The sequence below is a fragment of a genome, unplaced genomic scaffold (assembly GCF_019419815.1).
Source record: "Pyrus x bretschneideri cultivar Hongxiangsu unplaced genomic scaffold, Pyrus_bretschneideri_v1 Contig10, whole genome shotgun sequence".
Lineage (NCBI taxonomy): Eukaryota > Viridiplantae > Streptophyta > Magnoliopsida > Rosales > Rosaceae > Pyrus > Pyrus x bretschneideri.
This window is the reverse complement of record NW_025999391.1, coordinates 6,992,699-7,013,346: the sequence shown is the minus strand read 5'-3', so window position 1 is coordinate 7,013,346 and position 20,648 is coordinate 6,992,699. Positions and strand designations below refer to the sequence as shown.

General features: G+C 36.2%; 2 protein-coding genes across 4 annotated transcripts; both read left to right on the top strand.

The window, feature by feature from the left end:
- Positions 1–810: 810 nt before the first annotated feature.
- LOC125469941 (50S ribosomal protein L10, chloroplastic-like) lies at positions 811–3,997 on the top strand. Of its 3 annotated transcripts, none has more exons than XR_007252277.1 (3): positions 811–1,617; positions 2,570–2,669; positions 3,356–3,997. XR_007252277.1 is itself a non-coding variant. In XM_048568190.1 (2 exons), exon 1 carries the CDS (start codon positions 868–870, stop codon positions 1,582–1,584), a length of 717 nt encoding a protein of 238 aa, XP_048424147.1. In that variant the 5' UTR covers positions 812–867; the 3' UTR covers positions 1,585–1,617; positions 3,356–3,997. The 3 variants fall into 3 exon arrangements, 1 of the variants encoding a protein (XP_048424147.1); XR_007252276.1 differs by having other exon boundaries at positions 2,570–2,680; XM_048568190.1 differs by lacking the exon at positions 2,570–2,669 and having other exon boundaries at positions 812–1,617.
- Positions 3,998–9,964: 5,967 nt separating this feature from the next.
- Positions 9,965–15,146, top strand: LOC103928784 (U-box domain-containing protein 3). The gene is given in 6 exon segments (XM_009337873.3): positions 9,965–10,293; positions 11,213–11,493; positions 11,837–11,953; positions 12,197–12,709; positions 12,711–14,096; positions 14,585–15,146. Coding segments are annotated over 5 exon segments (2,355 nt in total). The 5' UTR covers positions 9,965–10,293; positions 11,213–11,217; the 3' UTR covers positions 14,648–15,146.
- The last annotated feature ends 5,502 nt before the right edge of the window (positions 15,147–20,648 follow it).

Here is a 20,648-nt window from a genome sequence, read left to right as displayed (position 1 = left end):
GGGCCAAAAGAAGCATGTAGTAGGCATTTAAGTTTTAATGTTGTTTAATGACTTATGTAGTTATATGAAAAAAAATTAAAAAATTAAAAAATAAAAAATTTTAAAAAATTGAAAAAAAAAAATCAAATATAATGGCTAGCTGACATAAGCAAGTAGCCGTTGGATTCAAACTACTGGATCAGGGCTGGTTGGGCTAGGCCAGCCGGTTGGCCCTTTTCTCCTTTTTTGGCCTAGTGGGGCCCACGAGCCCTTTGGCCTAACGCTTGGTTGGAGACGGTTTTTGTATCATTTCGGGCTATTTTCGGTCATATGGCCCTTTGGCCAGATCAGTTGGAGATGACTTAAGAGTTTCTCTAAAGAACACTATTGTGTAAGGATATATTCCTCATTACATGTGACCGTCTATGTTAAAATAACTCATTAATTAGCAAAAAAACTTCTACGTATACGTCAAATTGTGATTTTTCTGCCAAAAAGAACCGAGTATTTTTCCATCTCTGAAGTTGTTTGAATTTGGAATTAGTTTTTTTTATACTAACGGGGAACAAGTAATTCCCTCCATAATCGGAATTGAAACCAACCATTTTTTACCCGATTTTGACCTTTTTGGTCAACGAAAATTTTTCGGGTTTCCATTCTCATGGTTCAATTCAATTTTCCGGTACGGTCCCTAGTTGGAAATAGATTTTCATGAAAATTGGGGATTGGGTTTCAAAGTGAATTACCTAAAACTTGAGGAACTTTCTCAAATGTACACATTGTTGCGCACATAATTTTCCCACCCTACCCCTTCTCAAAAATTGGACGGATAAGATAAAGGAAAAGCCCCAAAACACACTCTCGCTTCGCAATTCATATTCTGCGACCATGGAAGCCACTCTCTTCAGCTTCCCTTACTCCAAACCCCCATCACCCTCCCTAACCCAAACCCACCCCGAATCCCTCCTGACCCGACCCTCCACCAACCCATTTCTCTCCCTCACCTCCCGCCCCGCCTGCCGCCACCACCACCACCACCGCCTCCCCACCATCCGCTCCGCCATCTCCCGCACCAAAAAGGAACAGACCGTCGAAACCATCAAGGAAAATCTCGAAAACTGCCACCTCATGGCCGGTATCCGCTACAAGGGCCTCACCGTAAAGCAATTCCAGGACCTCCGGAAGGTCCTGCCGGAGACCACCAAGCTCATTGTGGCGAAGAACACGCTGGTCTACAAGGCAATCGAGGGGACGCCGTGGGAGGTGCTCAAGCCGTGCATGACGGGGATGAACGCCTGGCTCTTCGTCCACAGCGAGGAAATCCCGCCGGCGATCAAGCCCTACAGGGATTTCCAGAAGGAGAAAAAGCTCGACAGCAACGACTTCACCGGGGCGGTTTTCGAAGGGAAATTTTACGGGCCTGGGGACTTTAAGCAGCTCGAGACAATGCCAACGAGGGCAGAGATTTACGCTAAGTTGCTTGGGACGTTGAATAGTCCGGCCTCAAGCTTGGTGGGGACGATTCAGGCGCCGGCGAGGGAGTTGATCATGCTTTTGAAGGCTTATGTGCAGAAATTGGAGGAAGAAGGCGGCGGCGGTCAATAGTGGTCTGGTAAAAGGAGAGGCTTTTGAGGCTGTGTAAGTGTATCTTGAAAGACCCAACTGTCGATTTTTGGTGTTTTTGTGCTGTTGTAGCATGATTGCGGTTTATATTTCAAGCTGTAGATTTATGTAAAATTGAAGTTTTAGCAAGCTATGATCTTGAATTTAATTTTAATGGCTATTTGTGCACAATGTGTGCTATTTACTTGTATTAGGAACAATGTGTGCTATTTTACTTATAGTAGGAATGCTCAATGCTTAAAGAACAATTCTTGCACTTGTCTAACTTAGATACAACTACAATGTTCGGAGCTGATATTTGAGCATGAAATTAGTTACGTTTGATTTTCCTTGTAATCATTTGCAGTGTTTAAGTAATGTAGATGGAATAGGCAAAGTTTATCGCACTGACATAATCTGTAGCTTAGTGTATTTTAACATCCATTTAGTGGATACAAGAACATTAGAACTCCACTTAGTTGGTTAGAAGGATATTGTTGGGGAGGCAATATAGGAGCGAATATCTCCCATATTCTTCCATCTTGCGTCTTGACCAAATTAATGTTGAGGCCTGATGGTGAGGAGTGGATGGAATGATAAAATGATTTGATGCTATGGAGAATCATTTGTGGGACGACTGGAGTGGAGTGGCTTTAAAGTGAGGATTCTGTTACCAGTCTATGTATTTGCAGCATGGATTTAGATATCTATGTTTTTGGACCATCAGGGGTGAAAATTTTCATCTTTTATTTGTGTTGTATGATGATGATCAATGATAATACAATGAGTGAGTAATGATTAATTCCAAAATGTTTGGTCTTGGATATTAGTAATGTGAACCCAATCTTTCCACTGTGGATTGAGAACCCCATCCGAGCTTCAAATATTTTCTATTTTCTTGGCTCTTGTGCTTTTTTCCTTGTGGCTTGAAGTTTGTTAGGTCTCTTGAAAATCATAATTTGATGATCCAAAATCTTGATTCATTAAGCTAACAAGGTCCCAAACCTGAGTTACTCTATGAGATTGTCAACTCCAGCAAATGTGGAAGCCATTAAAGAGGTCTTTGTGGTGAAGTTGCTAGCCTCGAGGTAATAAATTGGTAATGCTAACACAACTCCTTCTAAGCCTCCCTAAGCCTCCTTGAAGTTATTCTTTGTATATCTTTTCTTATAATCCTGAACATCGTAGCTTATACTGTTATAATTTGATGGATGTTATTTTTTGTTAGTTACATACAAAACCCAGAACTTTAACCTCATATCCCAACTCGTACTAGCTTAGTAGACTCATGCCATTGTTTAATCTTTTGAATCTTTCAATTCCAAAATTAAGTTTACTTTCTCATTAAGTGCAGTGTGGGGTGGATTCTATTGTTTTTGGTTGATAATTAGGTTGTAACTGTGTGATTGTGACATAGAGTTCGTTTTTTGGGGAGAAAGTTGTGACCTGGATTGTACTTTTGACACGGTGGCTTCACTGAAAAGAGAAGAACCCACGAAATGCATGATCCCCAAACTGACCTGGTGTTGCCAAAACTTGAGCTGTTTGAATTTTATCAGAACCCCAATATAAGCAAGTTCAGTGCTTATGCAATTGCACGCAGAGGAATTTGGGTGCCATATTAAAGATTGCATATAGTTTTTAGTTCTATTTTTACTTGGACGCATTTTGCTTCAAGTATCATGTCACATATGATTCACATTTAGATGTTACAGATTTACTGGTCTGGGTAATTGCTGAAAGAAAGTGTTTGCCTTTTCTTCTCTGCTTTCAGGTTATGCCTTTCCCGGTGCCTCACCCAAACTTCTGCAGAAGCTGCTTCTTCAGAATATGCAAAATTTTTAATGACATTCATTGCTTGCATGTAGTATGCAGTGGACATACCAACTTCTTAATACTTCCCGGATCCCTGAAACAATTAACGGAATGGTCGGAGCTCTGCTGAGAATAGTAGTTACTATAATTGGCGGGGGAATAGTTTGTAGAAACAGATCTTCGGAAGCTACAAATGGTGGTTAAATGAACCAGGGTAAGGGGCACTACAGAAGATGGATCCTGTGATTCAGGGCCAGTAGACAACCATGCTGGACATGCCCAAGTAACGAGATCCCAATTGTCCTCGCAAACAGTAGCAATATCGCATCTGTTTCACCAGTTCCTTCTGCTGCACCTATTTGTGAGGAGATTTTGATCAAAGGGCCAATCACTGGTTTCAGTCTGGTAGACGGAGGTGATTCTTCCTCCTCCAGCATATGTCGCAAACTCAAACAGTAAGTGACACGGTTTTTAGATGTCTAAAGTAGGAAAGGCAGCGACTGTTTTTCGAGGAAATTGCAACATTGCATTGTAGCAATTTGTAGGATTTTTAACAATCATTTGCAAGTTTGTCCAACAGAAAGAAGTTTGGTTTACAGTTCCTCGTAGTCACAAACTGGAATCGTCAATTTGAAAATGGCGATAGATATCAAATATATGAGAAAAACTTCGGTAGGGCTACTTGATTAGAACCGTTTTCACATTGCATGAATTATAGTGGGTCACATGAAATCAAAATACGAGCATACTTATGCTTTTATAAAAGGTGTCGTACATATGATGTGGTTGAGCACCCTGACCCTAGTCTTAGGGCAATGAAGTTATGGATTGGTCAAATGTTTGTTCATTGTTTGTGTTTCAAAAAACAAAAGGTCAAATGTTGTTTACTGGTGTACCCTAACATCACGAGAAGTAGCACTTCCAACATCATAGGACCCTACCTTCCATTTATGTGAAAGCAGATGCACATGGCTACTCAAATACGGATATCCTTCAACTTCTTTCAACTGCCCTAGAACTCTCACTTGAACATGTGTCCATAATAAGAGGGCTAGGATAGTCTCGTCGCTTGTTTCTGAGCGTTTCTAAGTCTCATAAGTATGAATGATTAAATTAACTTATGTTCGTACACACTAATTGATTATGATTATTGGCATTTTGTAAACTCTGCAACCATAAATTACCGGATCAACTCATCTTCACGTACACGGCTGATTTTAACATTTTTTGGACCAATAATTACGTGGTCGTTTGATTAGACTTATTTTGATTACAAACATTTCTCTAAAAGATTCACACACAAGATAATATTTTATATGTAGGGAGAAGAGAGGAGCCAGAAGAAAAAGCCACAACCTAACACTCAAGTCCTGCTAAAGTCGCATTAACTTTACCCTAAAGTTTTCATCCTACACATTTTCTATGACCATATGGCCATATGATATATGGGGAACCAAGTCTTTAATTATTGTGTCCTTTGAAAGTAGAACCATGCCAACATAGCGTGTACGGCAAATGCAGTTATGTAATTTAAATATCAATTCGATTATAGATAGGGTACTCTTACTTAATAGGATACCGCCTCACATGTTGAACAACGACTTACTTGCACTTCAAATTTCACCGAAACAGTATAACAAACTAATAATACGTTGTCATGATTTTCGAACATATGTAAGATTTTCTACAAAGTTAACCGTTTTCGATTTGTTAAATATTAAGCCATGTCTTAATTCTTGCTAACAATTGCACTTTAAGTCTTAGTAGAAGAACCATCACAGGGTGATCCAGTGGTATTGGAGACGAATTTTGGTCTCGTGTTTCACAAGGCATTTCATGGGTTTGATTCTTGGCGCTGATGAACCACACGATAATGGACAAGCGGAGGCTAAAATGCTTTTGTGAGTTTTTCTAATCCTCGAAAAGATCAACTATCGTCGAAAAGCCACTAGCTGATCCTTTTTTTGTTATAAAAAAATACTCTTAGTAGAAGGGCTATTCTACACTAATAAATCATTCGTCCGGTTGTAATTGCTAGCACGCATCTTGTTCTAGTTAAGGAGGATTCTTGCATGTCAAGGTGCGTTTATTTCTACGCAATCACTTAATGAGCGTTATATTCATAGTACAAGAATATACATTTAGTGACAGGCAAGTCTTTCTCCTTAGAGCATCTTCAATGGGAGTCTCTATTTAGGGACTCCTACCATCACCTTTGAGTACTCATTTAAAGACTTAAAAGGAATCTTTGTATCTCTAAAGGAATATTGCCTCCGATGAAAGAGTGGTTATAGTAGAATCCCTAAATTTGAGGTTTTTACAATTTTATGTGATTATTTGGTGAGATGCACATTTGTTGTTTATGTTAACATTACGTTCTTGTACAATATTTTTGTGAACATTTTAACAAAAAAAAAAATATTCAAATTCTGACACTAATTTTTTTTCACAAAAACGTAACTAGAATGAGTGAATTGAGTACGAGTGAAGATGAAATTGTGGTAAGTTTTGATTAGATAATTTAGTATTTATAAGAATGATGACAGAACAAAATGAAAGAGTGACCCAAATTGAAAATATTAATATTTCAACAGGGGCATTATGAAATGAGAAAACAAAATAATTTGAAAACCAACATGAGAGAGTAATCTAAATTGAAACGGTTATTTAATTGGAACCGTTGATCTTTCAATGGTAAAAAAATTTGAAAAACAAGAATCAATCTAGACCCTCCATTTTAAACAGTTGAAAAGAAAAGAAAAAAAGACAAGGTCATGTGATTGGGATTCACGCCTGCTTTTCCACTTAAATTGTTCTATTAAGTTCACCATTTCAGTCCCTATAGAGTCCTTATATATATGTGGATACATACACCAAATATCCAGTGAGTCTCTATACTTTTAGGGACTCATTTTTCGATCCATTAGAGATTCATTTTGTCCTTACATATGTTTATACTCATTTTATACGGTGATTGTCCTTAATTATTTAGAGACTCCATTAGAAATGCTCTTACAAAGTGATTTGCTTTAGCAGTAAAATAATAAGGCTAGCAGTACAAAATAATGGTGGGGGAACTTAAAGATTGAGCTGCATTATTTATCTTTCTGGTTTGTGCTTGAATGAGAATGGAAGTGAAGGTACACCAACTGTAAAGATGTATAGTCTGATATGGAATGGTAGGCTTATTGGATTTAAGCTCACAAATGGTTACTGCTGCATAAATTAACGGCAAAAAAGAATGGTTTTGTTTGCTTTTCCAATTTGTAAAATCCTACTCTTTATGTGCGTCGTAAGATTTCAAAGTTAGATTCGTGGTCCACAACTAATTACATTAATATTGTTATAACTTAATCATTTGTAGAGTTTGATAAGTATTGAACTTTTATCACATAAGGTCTCGTTATAATTAAAAATGAAATCATTCAATATAAATTATAATTTTTTTAGACAAAAATATAAATTATACTTTATTCTATGAAATTTTCGACTTGAGACTCTATTATCCAATATACACACATATATGTATGTCTTTATCTAATTATACTTTATTCTATGAAATTTTCGACATAAGATTCTATTATCCAATATACACACATATCTGTATGTCTTTATCTATATACATTACCATCAATCTGTATCAAATGTACAAGTATATATGGGATGGTATAGGAGAGTAGGGAGGGGTCCAAACTAGGGTGTGAAGATGCCAACTATTTAGAAATGTGGATGCAAATGATTTGTTTTTATTAAGAAGAGGTTGCGTTTCCTATATATGATTGTGCAAAAAATGATCACACACCCTTGGAAATCGAAAACGACAGGAAAATAAAAGAAAATCACACCAAATGATCATAGTTGGATTCTCAGATGAAATTTATAAGAGGGTGAAGATATTATTTAAAAGGCCAATAATAATTGGGATCCAATTAATTTTGGGTTTTAGATTTATTTAGCTAGCTCGCGTTATTCGTAAGGCACTTTTTACAAAATTTTGAAATATTTTGTATCTTAGTTTCATACAAATCAATGCTAATCGTCTCATTTGAAATAAGTGCAGTTACTGTTGAGAGTTGTCCCATATCGGTGAGAGATAAGGTTTGCTATGTACTTATATGATATTGGACTACTTTTTATATTGCCAATTGATTTTATGGTGAAACCTCAATTTCATCAGTTACAATAAGACAGTTTCATTGAAAATTTTCTCGATGAACCCTAATTTGGTTGCTAAAACTTTTAAAGAGTTGGGAGATTCACAAGCTAACTTGGTAGCTAAAACTTTTAAAAGTGCTACAATCTGACATTCACCTAATTTATCCTTTATTTTAGAGAGTTTTAACAAATAGCTCATGGTACTATTCACTTTAATGAAAAACCACATTTTTACATTAAAAAGTCAATCTGGTACTATTCACTTTACTCTTTATTTTGTACTTATCATTAAAACTCAAAGTTTTCAAGCCATTTTCATTAGTTTCCTTTTATTTTAAAGGTAGTGTAATTTGTGTTCATTGATATTCTTTAATTTATTTTATCTACGGTCGAAAATTGAAAAGAATGTGTAAGAAATAAAAATGAGTGTTAACGTACTTACAGTTAGCAATGGTGCAAAGGAAATTATACTGTTGTGTATGCTTTTTCTTGATAGAAAGTTTGAAACCCTTTTTTTTTTTGGGTCAAATGATGGATTTGTTGCATTAGATATTAGATTAGGGAACTAACGAGGTTCGAACTCATGCCGTGGTGCAAGGACAACATTCTTCTCCACTACTATGCTAGAGGGCCACTTGCAAAGTTTGAAAGCTTCGTAAGAGAAAAAACTTACCTGCAACGGATTACATCCGTCAATGTGATTCTCTCTTTACACTCAAGAAATAGACATATACACCCCGTTAGAAGTAGGGGTGTAATATCTACACACTCTTTTTACTTTTCCTACATTTTTTTAGCTTTCGGTCGTCATATTAGATGAATTGAAGAAGATTAACAGACATAAATTAGCACACCCCTAGAAGTAAGTTTTAGCCCTACGAATAATAACATTTCATTAGTTTAGCAAGTGATTTTCCAAGGTGATATTTACCATGTCTGAAACAAGAAGGAGATGCCCCATCGCAGATTCTTGTTTGGTATCGTTTGACATGCATCTTACAGAAAATCCGATGCTTTAGTTAGCAAAGCTAAAGCTGAAACCAATGAAAGGTTGTGACAAATGACTCCAACTTTTCGCAGGGATGTTATCCAATATTTTTTTCTTCCAAATAGCATATAGGTTGTGATTATTTAAGTCCATTAAAAAAGTTACTAATTTTGTCTTAAATCTAATTATCTTATGGTTACACTTGGGGTTAAAACAAAATAATTAGATTTATTTTGGTTGGACAGGTATGAGTCTGACATATTCTCTGCTTTCTAGCTAGGAGGAAAGTGAAGTAGGCATAACATAAAAGGAATATTAATGAAAATGACTTGAAAATTTTGAGTTTTAACGATAATGACAAAATAAAGGGTAAAGTGAATAGTATTAGAATTAACTTTTTAGTAAAAAATAAGCTGAAATTCTAAATTATAGTCTATAATTATAATCCTTGATCTAATTAATTAATCATTTCATCAGATTAATTGGAGTAGGTGGCATATATAAATTAAGTTATCATTTCTTAATCTCAACCAGAATCTGCAGCTAGACATGATGGAATTTTGTCAAGAGTCATGATAATTGTTTGATGAGAAATGTTAGGGGGACTCTTCATATACTCTTTACCACTTTACAATTCAATGTCAATTTTTACACTAATATTATAAACTATTATGCAAAAAACATAAATTAAATTGATTAGTATTTTTTGATATTATTCTTATTTCTCTCTTATTCACGTACTTTTCTGATTCTACATAGGTAACATGTTATAATAAGAATATCTAAAAAAATGATATTGACCGACTCGTAGAACTTCATGTTTATAGCCGGAATTGTTCATATTATAATTCATTCTATAAAAATCGCATTTGCAAAAGAATCAGTTAAAACTAAGGTCATTTAATTATCAAATTGTATAAAAACAGATGAACATAATTGGAGAAGCATTATGAAACCGTCTATGTATTTGCAACATTAGATTGAGTAAACGATCTTAGTTTTAATCATTTTTTGTAGAGATTATCTTTACAAAATGATTTATAATATGAATGATTCTAATCATAAGTACAAAACTCTATGATTCGAATACAAAGAGTTTTAAGTAGAAGTTTGTATTCTTCATTAAGTAACCAAACATTGGTCAATAGAAAAGCTATGCATGCATGGTAAATTTGTGTAGATGTGAAGGGTAGATTAGTAACTTAAAAGAAAGGAAATTAAACAAACAATCATGCTTCTTCCTCTGTGGAATCTTTTGCTGGATATCATTGTTCCAAAGCTCATCCAATCCTTTACAATTAGAAAAAGGTTTTCACATAATCTTTTTTGTAAAATAAATAAAAAATAAAAAAATGAAAAAAAGGCTTGACTTGTCTTACAAATTTCTCTCTAATCATGGTTAGATCCCCAAAGTGACAAAGTCTCCTCCTTTTACATTTTACCATCTTCATTAACCTCCTCACCCAACAAATCTGCAACCACATAGGCCCCACCAATTTAGTTCATTTTTTCTTTTAATTTCCTCTAAATTTTATTCATTCCAAGCGCACACACTCTCTCTCTCTCCTTGTTCTCTCTCATGCAGCTTTGTAATGAAAGCAGTGCATGAGGGTTAGATTGATTCTTGAAGATTGATGTTTGTTATAAAAAAACCCAATCGAAGTTTCATGTTAAAGTTTCCACCTTTGGCTTTGAGTTCATCAAGATCTGTTTTTTATGCCTCAACCCACCACTTCTAACCGTTTGATTCAGAGGTAACAATTTTCGTTTTATCCAATGTTGTTGTTTTTGTTTTTTGTTTCCCAATAAAATGTTTGGTGATGTTTGTCTTATGTTAGTGGGTGGGGGAGGAAATGGTTGGTGTTGATTATTTAGTTTGGATTTAGCTGTGTTTGCACGTTCTTCTCGGTTCTGTGTGATTTTTTCCTGGTTTGTGCAAATTGGGAGTTTGATAATCTGTAACATGTTTGATCAGATTGTTTTTAGGAGAAAATAAGGTTTGCTTTAAGGTATTGTTATGTTGAGGTTCAAGGGAATGAGGTTTTGGTTGAGTGAATTCACCTGCCTCTAGTTGTTGTTGCTAAAATGTCTGAGGAGGTTGAGCTGAGGGGAGGAAAACTAGCTTTTGAATCACAATTCGTGTTCGTTTTTCGAAACAAAAATCGATCGAAAATTACCGTTGGACAAAGTTGAGCCGAGTTTCTTCTGTGCTCTGGTCTCAAAATTGGGAAAAAAATGATAAGAGTTAAGATTTCAATAGTGTTTTCCTCCTTTGCATGTTCTCTTGTTTGCTGAGTGTTTAATAAAATTGATTTGGTATCTTGAATCGAAACACTTTTAGCAGGAAAGTTCGGTTTTTGAAACACCAACAGGCTGACAATCGAGGTGTAAAGATTCTGATCTTTGCTAGCTATTACAATGTTTTAGAATCTTGATGCATTGTAAACAGAAGCAGTGCAAAACACGTAATTGATGGTTGCTTCATAATTCGAGGACGTTTGTTACGTAGACAAATAGGACCAATTGGTATAGACCTTTTAATTCATTACGTTCTGTTGGAGTTTCAGAACCAGAAAACTAAACTAGTTTCACAGAGCATTTTAGTAAAGTTTTCAATTCATAATATTTCTCTGCCGTCTGTAGTATTTATTTGTCGTTTTTCTTCTCGAACAGGTGAGATGGACAAAGCATCTATAAAATGTCTGATCAACAGTATATCTCGATTTGTTCACCTAGTTTCAAGCCAAACATCGAAACATATTCCTATTCAGAAGGATTACAGAACCATAGTTGATGTACTAAAGCTTTTGAAGCCATTGCTTGATGAAGTAGTTGACTTTAAAATACCGTCAGATGACATTCTATATAAAGAGTGTGATGAATTGGATATGGCTGTCAATGGAGCTAGAGAATTCATGGAAAAATGGTCTCCAAAGTCGAGCAAAATTTTAAGTGTAAGTGCAAACCTGTTCTTCTGCTAAATTCACGTCTTTATGTGTGTTTCTAGTCCATGCTTGAGGATTTTCATCACGGAATCTCTGTCGGTTTTTTTCATTTGGAAGGCACACAAAATCAAGAAAAATCGTGGTGTAAGAAATAGGAACCCTACAACAATAATTGCAATCACAACTATGAGGCTTCTGTATTTCCCTTTTGAATACATGGAAATTGAACAAAGCAGTGTGCATAAAATACCTCAACTTTGACAAACTATCTGGTGTATGTCTGTGTCTGTGCCTGTGTTGAGGGGTGGGGGTTTCGTCATATGTTTTAATTCGAATTACAATGTATCCTCAGGCTTGGTGGAGTGAGCCATTGTTGATAACAATCCAAAGCTTGTCGCTCAAGATTTGCGGCATATTACCTAGACTGTTGCAGTCATCTTCATCTGGCTCAAGCTTAACAGGTCTTCAGGTAATTGCTAAGTTCAAACTGCCTTCTGCATGTATCATTTTCTTAAAAGGGAAAAAGGAAAAAGGAAAATGAAAACGAGGTTGATATAACAAAATTTCTACTACTCATTCTTGTTTATTTTTAATATTAACCTATTTCTTCGAAACTTTCTATTCCTCATCCCACTAGTTATTTATAACTATGTTGTTCAATTCGTCAGAAGTCAGGACAAATGCAACTCTAATCTGTGGTAAATTGTTTCAGCACTGTATGCAGGAAATTCAATCTTTGAAGCTGGAAAGAGTATCAGAATACTTAGAAGAGGCTCTGAAAAGTCCAAGAAAAGACGTCATGCCTTCCACCAAACTTCTTATGACAATTATCGAATTGCTTAATCTGACTTCAAACCAAGAACTGCTGAAAGAAAGCATTGCTGTAGAAAAGGAAAGGATGAATGTCGAAGTCAGCGATGTTAGAGGGGAATTAGATCAAGTTAACCAAATTGTGGTTCTCGTCTCCCATATTCGTGAATTCATTGTCAAAATTGAGCACCTTGAAACTGCATCTGGCGTCCCAATCCCTTCTTACTTCCGCTGCCCTTTGTCTTCAGAACTAATGCTGGACCCTGTGATCGTAGCTTCAGGTCAAACCTATGAGAGATCTTCCATCCAAAAATGGATTGATCATGGGCTAACTATTTGCCCAAAGACCCGACAGAGGCTTTCCCATACAAATCTCCTTCCCAATTATACTGTCAAAGCTATGATAGAAAGCTGGTAGTCAGGAAAATGATATAAAACTTACGGCGAACTCTGACGGCTCTAATGCTATCTTGGTCCCATCTCCATCAGATCAAGTATCTCCTGCAGATTCAATTCACACAGATAGTTTGTATTGCTCTACACACAGTAGCAATTCGACATCGAGGTCCTCTCTTGAAGTTGGAAACGTATTTGAGAAACAAAAGAAACACGTCTCTCCTAGGTTAGGTGGACAAAAGTCCAATGAATGCGATAGCAACAAGAAAGGCCACTCATCACCAAAACAGTCATATAGTCATTGCAGGAGCGAATCAGCTACTAGTGCTGCTTCCAGTATTGATTATGCACTGCTAGCATCCATTAAGGTGTCGGGGATATCTAACAAGCATGAAAATGTTCGTAGGTTGTCTGGAGAAATCTCATCTGAGCATGCAGTTGCTTCTACTCCAGATAAAGAATCAACAATGCCCCCCGGGTTATCAGGAAAATTATCTCACATTTCCAAGGCAAAAGCAGAAGGGGCATGGACTGACAGCCCCAGTTATCCCAACAGACAGCTGCTTCCATTTTCTAGTTCAGGATCTGACGAGTTGACGACAGCATCCCACGTCAGGAAATTAATTGAAGACCTCCAGAGCCAGTCAAATGAAGTGCAAACTATGGCAGCAGAAGAGTTGCGGCTTCTTGGGAAGCGCAATACGGAGAATCGAACTATGATAGGCCAGTGTGGTGCTATCACGCCATTACTTTCACTTCTATATTCAGGAGTGATGATAACACAAGAGCATGCTGTGACAGCTCTTTTGAATTTATCGATTAATGAAGACAACAAAGCGATGATTGCAGAAGCAGGGGCAATTGATCCCCTAATCCATGTTCTAAAAACGGGAAGTGACGGAGCCAAAGAAAATTCTGCTGCAGCTTTGTTCAGCATCTCTGTATTGGACGAATACAAGGCAAAAATTGGTCGGTCTGGTGCAGTTAAGGCCTTGGTTGATCTTCTAGCCTCAGGGACTCTTAGAGGGAAGAAAGATGCTGCTACTGCATTGTTCAATCTGTCAATTTTTCACGAAAATAAAGTTCGCCTAGTTCAAGCTGGGGCTGTGAAGCATCTTATTGATTTGATGGACCCTGATACTGGGATGGTTGACAAGGCCGTTGCTCTCCTAGCAAATTTGTCCACCATTGCGGAGGGGCGCGTAGCAATTGCACGGGAAGGGGGCATTCCATTACTAGTCGAGATTGTTGAATCAGGTTCCCAGAGAGGAAAGGAAAATGCCGCCTCCATACTGTTGCAATTGTGCCTTCATAGTCCAAAGTTTTGTACTCTTGTTCTTCAGGAAGGAGCTGTCCCTCCCCTGGTTGCCTTATCTCAGTCTGGCACACCAAGAGCAAAGGAAAAGGTACGCAGCTTAAACATTTTTCTTGTCTATTATTTAGCTCTCTGTTGATCTGCTTACTGGTTAGTGTGCCAAATAATGGAGAAGGCAAGGGAACAGAAAATTTTAGAACTTGAAAAGAAGGGGAAAAATTGATTGTTCAATAATGATGATTTCCTTCTGTTTTAGTGAAAACAGTTCTCTTCCTCCCGTCATTTGGCAGCTGTTATTACTTATTGCCTTGGTGTATCTATAACCCAATAATTTACCATTACCGGCCAAGATCAATCTATATTGTCGAAAGTTTGTGAGAAGACATCTGATAAGCACATAAAAATGCCATGCGTGGTTTCTTTAGGCGAACCTAGAACTATGCCAGGGTGTTCACTCTCAATGTTTATCCCTGTTTAGTCAACATAAAACCGAAGTTATGCCGAACATTGCATGATTTTGTTAGAATATAGATCTGTGGAACAAAGAAGATAAAATTTTGCTTTACATATATTATGCAGGCACAGCAGCTTCTCAGTCACTTCAGGAATCAGCGAGAAGGGGCAATGGGAAAAGGAAAATAAAGACATTTACCTGTTGCTGATTTTTTCTAAATTTAGCCTCCATAACATTTTCTCCCTCAAGATATTTCTTTAGGGATATTTTTATATATATATATATATATATATTCTTTAATTTATTTTAGCTTCAGAGAAGTCCAAGCATTTTTCTTCCCTTTTTCTGATTAGTGGTCACGGAAATATTGCGTAAGTACACGCAGGAACCGGATCAGTAGCGTAGAATGTCTAAACTTTTCCCTTTTTTTCTCCTCCCTCCTGTAGAGCTTGGGAGGGCGGAATTTATGTGATAGGTAGGTAGGCTTCTTTGCTCTTAGTTTTCCTGGGAACTTAGCTTTTGCTTGAGTGTTTGAAGCATGTAGTGTGACTCAAAGTTTTTTGTCTTCTGATTGATTCTGTTGGTTCTCAATCACTGTTGTATATAAACTTGTACATAACGCTATAGACTTCTGCAATTTGCAATAATATGATCCCAGTAGTGTGCTATTTGTGCATTTTTGATGCACATTAGGTCTTGCTTCTTAATATTTTTCTCATGTTATGCACCGAAGCAAGGAAGCAGCTGATTTGTTAGCATAAATTGACAGCTCCACTTTAAGCTTTTTAGTATTTGGCAAAAGTTATTGTGCGGTGCTGAAATACGGTCACACAATGGATAATGGTCTTTTCTCAAACTTAGGTCGTTTCCAGTCCATGCCTAATGTGCGAGGATGTGGATAGTTGTCTCGTGACCGAAAATTGAGGAACATGGCGAGGAGTTCGCTTCTGTCCCATTGGGGATGGTTTTGGGATGAAACTTGAACGTACTTCGTAGTATCAAAAGCCCGGCTTGCCGTTGCATGAATACCAATGGCCAAACGTGATGTACGTTCATGGTTGGTTCTGAGATTTTTGAGGTCTAGAACAACGTTAAAATATGCCTAACTTTATATAAGGAAAATAATTTTTTTCATAAGTAAGATTTCGATAAATTGCACTTAAAAAAATACTTTAAACTCAATAATTTAGAAAGACAGAAAAACCAATTTATTTTGTATCGAGCGAAGGGAATCAAAAAGTCCTGGCTTACAAGTATAGATGATGAGGTTTGTTTCCCCTCTATCTGAACTTTTAAATTATTTTTATATAAATCGTGAGGTAGTTTTTTTTCCTTATTTACTAACTTTGTCAATATGAAACTAAAAAAAAAAAAAAAAAAAATCATATTTTTAAGTTTTTAATTGATATGTCTAAGCAATAAATAAGCAGAAAATTAAACTTGTTATTGGAAAAGACATGTGTACAGTAATTCATTGAAGATTAGACTTGAATTAGAATGAATGTCTAAAAACTACAACTCACATAGCTAATAATCATAATTAAACACGAAGTTAAAAGAAATTAACCAAACAAAAGTTCATAAAAAAAATTGAAAAGGTAAAAAAAAAAAACACACACACACATGCCATCTCGAACCCAAAACCTCCTTATTAATAGAAAACAACAGAAAGCAATACTTCCCATTAACCAAATTGTATAAATTATGCTTATGGAAACATATATAAATATATCATCCTAATATTTTTGTGCCCAGACGATCATCTAGCTTGCCCTAGATTAGGGCCGACCATGTGTACGTCACATTGATGTGATGTCCACGTGTTTCGCTTGAGTGCCGCCACCCCTGAGAGGATAAAATTGCTGAATTTAGAAAGCAAAAATCTAAATCCACGCTTAGCTTCATCACCACTTATTAACAGCAAATGACTTGAAGTTAAAGTGATTAACAACTGTTAATCTTATATCCGAAGTTTTGTGTTCGATTCCCTAAACATCAAATCTCGTTTGCGTTATGAAAAAGTATATTATTATTGGCTTAATCAAAGAACAAACTATGATTAATGTTTGCGGTTTGTGTCTGATTAAGAGAATGAATATGTACGAAGTGTTTGGTTTAGGAAATCTGTGAGTCGAAAAGTTTGAGACAAACATATCTAAATTATGCATTATGCTTTGCTTTTTCTCACGGAAAAAGATAAAAGAAAAATGCGGGCAGGTTTGCGACTTCTGCCCGCACTGCCCGGACTATGATTATGCACGTCATTGATTCATGAACAAGGATTAACTCCCTGATGGGCAGCTTAAAATGACGATTTGGCCCACTTATGCTGCAACTAATCAAAATTAACTTGGTTTGTGTATACAACATATATTATATATATGAAAACATGTAAATAGTATTACATAAATATATTAGTTTTATTATAGTTAACGATCTCTCAAATAATTTTATAATAATGTTATTTGAACGACATCTAATGGTGCTTATTCTATATTTTTTTACCGTTGATTAATGTCAGTTTCACGATAAATTTCATACAATGTATCTAAACAATTTAACAAACTATTGTAAATCAAAATCACTATCGTGTGCCCTTGTTGCTATTGGTGGAATGGTGTTACCTCTCTTCTAGAAATGAGAACTTTATCAGTGTGCGGGAAACATGTCATATCAGTGTTTAGATACTTAAAAAAAATTTCAACTACTTATTATGATATTTGATGTACCCGACGTTTCTGAACACCAAATGTTCTCTCTCTAGAAAGGAGGTATGATCAGATTCCTGTATAATTATATAAAATTGATCAGAACCTCGATTAAGAAAGTCATTATCAACAATAATGGACCAGTTTATTTAAAAAATAAAACCTAGTCTTCTTTCTTCACGTGTCTTCTTTATAAATCATAGATCCAAATGCAGGGGGGAGACAAAGCCTACGGTTATACAGTGAATGAAGTTGAATTTCTATATATCGAAAAGCAGAACGCAATGCATAGCGTAACTTTTTAGAGGGTGCAAGTGAGCTCTACAAATTAATAAGTATTTAATATTGAGTAATGTTAGAGATATTAAATTTATAAATTAAATAATATGTCATTAATAGGAAATGAAAACGTTTATCAATATTTAAGTAATAATGTAATCATTAACTTCCATATCATTTAGTTTACAAAATTTAGTCTATAAATTTAGTTTCCCTAACATTCCAGGTCATTGATGTGTTTATGTGGAAGAATATATTCAAAGCCCTACGGGCTGAAGTTAAGCTACTAAGAAATGAATCACAAAATGTTAACCGGAAGCATTAAAAACTTTTCCATATAAGCATTACCAAGTCATATAAAATGAATTGTTGTATTATATATCATATATAGAAAACCATGCATGCAAAGTATCCTTGAAATTAGATTTAGATCTCAAAAAAGGATGCCTACATAACCCTAAGGGTAACAAATTAATGCTAGCTTATGACTTAGGATCGTTTGAGAACGATTTTATTTTTATTTTTTGTGCTTGAGACGTGAGAAAAGGAAATTACAGAAATTAGAGGTAAAGAAGTGACACACCTCGACCTGGAATGTTCACTAGAACTCCGAATCGAGCTGCGTTGGCTTTGTCAAATTTGCACACGAAGCCGGCGGGTGCCTAAAACTTCCTAGTGTCGATTCGTTGTCTACGGTGGTCCAACGGGGTCAAGGTTGGTTGGGTTTTGCTCCTGGGATGATGGGCTACAAAGTTCAAGTGGTGGCATCGGCCATTGCTTTGTCGTTTGCTGGAAAAATAAAAAAGGTTAGCTGGAGCATCATGAGAACCGTCAACTTCGGTGGCCTTAAACTGCCACATACAGAGGTTAATCAAGGTGGTTCTCCTAGACAAATTTTGTAGAGGGGAATGAGAGCTTCAAGATGGCGGTGGTGGCGTGCACGGTAAAGTTGGGAGTTGTAGTGCTGACCTAAGGTGAGTGGGTCTTTTCCTTTCTATTGTGTGTGTGTGTGTGTGTATATATATATATATATAAGATTGACATCTCCACAAACATTTATAAATTGAATATTTCATATAATTTCTGTGAATGCTTTGGAGGACTAGTGTGAACTACGAATGGTTTGATCCTTATTTAGGGTACGTAGGCAGTCTAACGAGACGTTAGATATAGCCATATAATAAATGAGACTAAATAATTGAGACAATAGCCTTGTTTGGGGAATTGAGCAATGTGAGGGACATTGGTGGAAAATGTGAGATTTAACCTTATGATTTGGTTAAATGTTGGTCATAAATCAATGTGTGAAGAATCAAGAAATTAAAGTAAGGAAACTTAAGTAATGATAGTTAATTAAACTAGTGTCTAGTTAGGCTTATCACTGATAATTGTTCTCGAAAATAAATAGTTTAGACAAATTGTCACATCTTGATCCGGGTCCCCACCACAACCCAGGCTCGACTCTACCGTAGCACGATATTGTCCACTTTGGGCTCAGCCACGCCCTCACGGTTTTGTTTCTGGGAACTCACACAAGAACTTCCCAGTGGGTTACCCATCCTGGGAATGCTCTCGCCTGAACTCGCTTAACTTTGAAGTTCCTACATAACTCGAAGCCAATGAGCTCCCAAAAGGCCTCGTGCTAGCTAGAGATGTAAATATACATATAAAGCTTACAGGATCCACTCCCTTGGGTGATGTAGGATGTTACAATCCACCCCCTTAGGGGCCCGACGTCCTCGTTGGCACACACGCAGCCAGGGTTAGGCTCTGATACCAAATTGTCACATCCCGACCAGGCCCCCACGATAACCTGGGCTCGACTCCACCATAGCACGATATTGTCTGCTTTGGGCCTCAACCACTGCCCTCACGGTTTTGTTTCTAGGAACTCACACGAGAACTTCCCAGTGGGTCACCCATCCTGGGAATGCTCTCGCCTGAACTCGCTTAACTTCAAAGTTCCTACGAAACCCGAAGCTAGTGAGCTCCCAAAAGGCCTCGTGCTAGGTAGAGATCAGAATGTACATATAAAGCTTATAGGATCCACTCCCCTGGGCGATGTGGGATGTTACAATAAACTTCCCAGTGGGTCATCCATCCTGGGAATGCTATTGCCCGAACTCGCTTAACTTCAGAGTTTCTACAAAACTCGAAGCTACTGAGCTCCCAAAAGGCCTCATGTTAGGTAGAGATGAGAATATACATATAAAGCTTATAGGATCCACTCCCCTGGACGATGTAGGATGTTACAAGAAGGGCAATAGGAAAAGGGGGAGAAATAAAGAAAAACAAATGCATGAAAACAAAATTTAAAAAAATGAAAATTACTTTAAATAGTTTTTTTTTTTTTTTTTCCAATTTTTAGTTTTCATTTTGTATGTTACCCCTTACACTTTGTTTGGAGGAAAGTTAAGATTATAAAGGAATTTTAGAATGAAGGAAATTGAAATGATAGAATTTTATTTTCTAAAATTTGTGAAATTTCTTGTTTAGTTAACCTAAAAGAACAATGAAATTTGAATATGAAATTTGTTATTTTTAAACTCTTGCTAATAGAAAATTGAAAATGACACCTATCTACATGAATTTAAACTTGAGAATTAGAGGTCCCAAATTCCAAGTTTTTTTTTTCTACAAGAAAATTCTAAATTTTTATATTTATAAATCCAAACAAGGGAATTGATGCATGTCAATTTACAAATTCTAACTTTTGTCAAAATTCTAAATTTATTTTCCTCATCCAAATATAGTGTTACATTATTTCACATCTCTCATGCTATGTTTCATTCACTCTTCTTCATCCCTCATTCGGCCTCAGCTTACAAAACAAGCTATTATTTTGGTAATGTGTTCCCAAACCTATAAATTTGATCTACATCTTTACTAAGCAAGCTATTATTTTGCAATGCTATTTTCTTTTATACTTCCAGCGAACAGAAAACAATGCTGAAAGCCTGAAATAGAGCGATACTAGTCTCCACAAGATTATGGAGGAATTTCTGCAGAAAAACATCATGGGTGATTCACGAGACTTTCCGCTTGTGATCAAAATCGTTCATGTTATAAAACAGTTCGTAAAAATTATCTTTACAAAAAAATCAATTAAAACTAAGTTTGTTTAATTAATCGATTGCAACAAATAGATAGACGGTTTGTAATACTTCTACCAATTTCGACTGTGTGTTTTTATACAGATTGA

Coding starts and splice junctions, on each gene's coding strand:
- LOC125469941 (XM_048568190.1), top strand. CDS start 868: ATGGAAGCCACTCTCTTCAGCTTCCCTTACTCCAAACCCCCATCACCC.